General features: G+C 44.9%; 1 protein-coding gene across 1 annotated transcript; it reads right to left on the bottom strand.

Moving 5' to 3' along the window:
- Positions 1–1,066: 1,066 nt before the first annotated feature.
- Positions 1,067–1,222, bottom strand: LOC104159322 (chromosome unknown open reading frame, human C7orf55; the record flags this gene model as incomplete). The annotated part of the gene is made up of 1 exon (XM_009697202.1): positions 1,067–1,222. A coding segment is annotated over one exon (156 nt), but the record flags the coding sequence as incomplete, so codon positions are not given.
- Positions 1,223–1,228: the final 6 nt, after the last annotated feature.

Genomic DNA, 1,228 nt, shown 5'->3' with positions numbered 1-1,228 from the left:
AAGTAGCCCAAGTCTCCCCAGTTTTAAGGATCTATTGTGCCTACCCACTATACTTTGGGGATTAAACTATCCCTGAGTTTTAAATACAGGGGAGGGAAAAATATATAGATTTAGAACTAATTCTATTCGCAATGCTTTTCTGAGAGAATATTTTGTTTTCCCTGGCAGCAAAAAAAAACAAGCACTCCTTTGTTAGCCTTGCTTATAGCTCCTCCCCCATGTAAACAAGCCTCACATTTTTAGCCATTATAAGTCATCCTTATTACAGATTTCTTATGTGTCCTGCATATAATTCAACCCTCTTCTGAGAAGAAAGCAGCAACAATTCAAGCCACTATTTCTTTTCTTATCGAAAGAAACTTGCTGTTCCAGGTTGCAAGACAAACACAAATCAGGCTGCCATTTTCTTGTATCTAGTGTAACTGGCAGTAATCAGTTCACTTTAGTTTTTCTGAGATTCGGTATGTAAGAACAGCACAGGAAGCCTACAGTCACAGACCTGACTGCTCAGAGGCACGGAGAAACACGTAATTCAATAAGTTGTGTTCATCTCTTTGAATTATTACCAGTAGCTCAACACCATGGGGAAAAAAAAAAAATAATCTTCAAGATGAAGGAGGTTTGTGCTACTGTAGCGCTTACCAGAATCCACTAGTGTTCCAAAGAAAGTGCCTTTGCTCTTGGGAGAGTAGAAAATTACACACACCCACAACGTGGCTGGAAAATCCTACAGTAAACGGGCAAATTCTCGTACCTACAGATCTTGAGGGGGAACCGACAACCTTTGCAACTCCTTAGACAGTTTAGCAGTGAAGGCTGTCATGTTTTTCCACTACAACCAACCTTTCTCTCATTCTGCAGAGGCTGCCTGTCCTACCACACGTTCAGATCGAAGAAGGGGGTCTGGTATGCTTGATAAACTGAGAGAGGGAGTCCCAGTTATGGCTCTTTCACACCATACCGGCAACCTAAAATGGACAGAAAACACAAGCTAGAAAACCTTGCCCGTTTCGATAATTTTCAGGGTATTTACTTAGGAATAAATAGGTAACACAGTAGAATCGTCTTAACCCTTCCCTCCCGGCTGCTGAGGCAACCTGAAGCCCACCAGGCCGGCGACCTCCTCAGGCGAGCGCTCGCCCTTGCCGTGGTACTCCCGGTGGAGGGCCCGGTGCTCCCGGACGCTGCGGAGCAGGCAGAGGTAGGTGGCGGCCTGGAAGTGCAGCTC

This window comes from Cariama cristata, unplaced genomic scaffold (assembly GCF_000690535.1).
Source record: "Cariama cristata isolate BGI_N322 unplaced genomic scaffold, ASM69053v1 Scaffold45033, whole genome shotgun sequence".
Taxonomy (NCBI): domain Eukaryota; kingdom Metazoa; phylum Chordata; class Aves; order Cariamiformes; family Cariamidae; genus Cariama; species Cariama cristata.
This window is presented reverse-complemented; position numbering and strand designations above follow the sequence as displayed.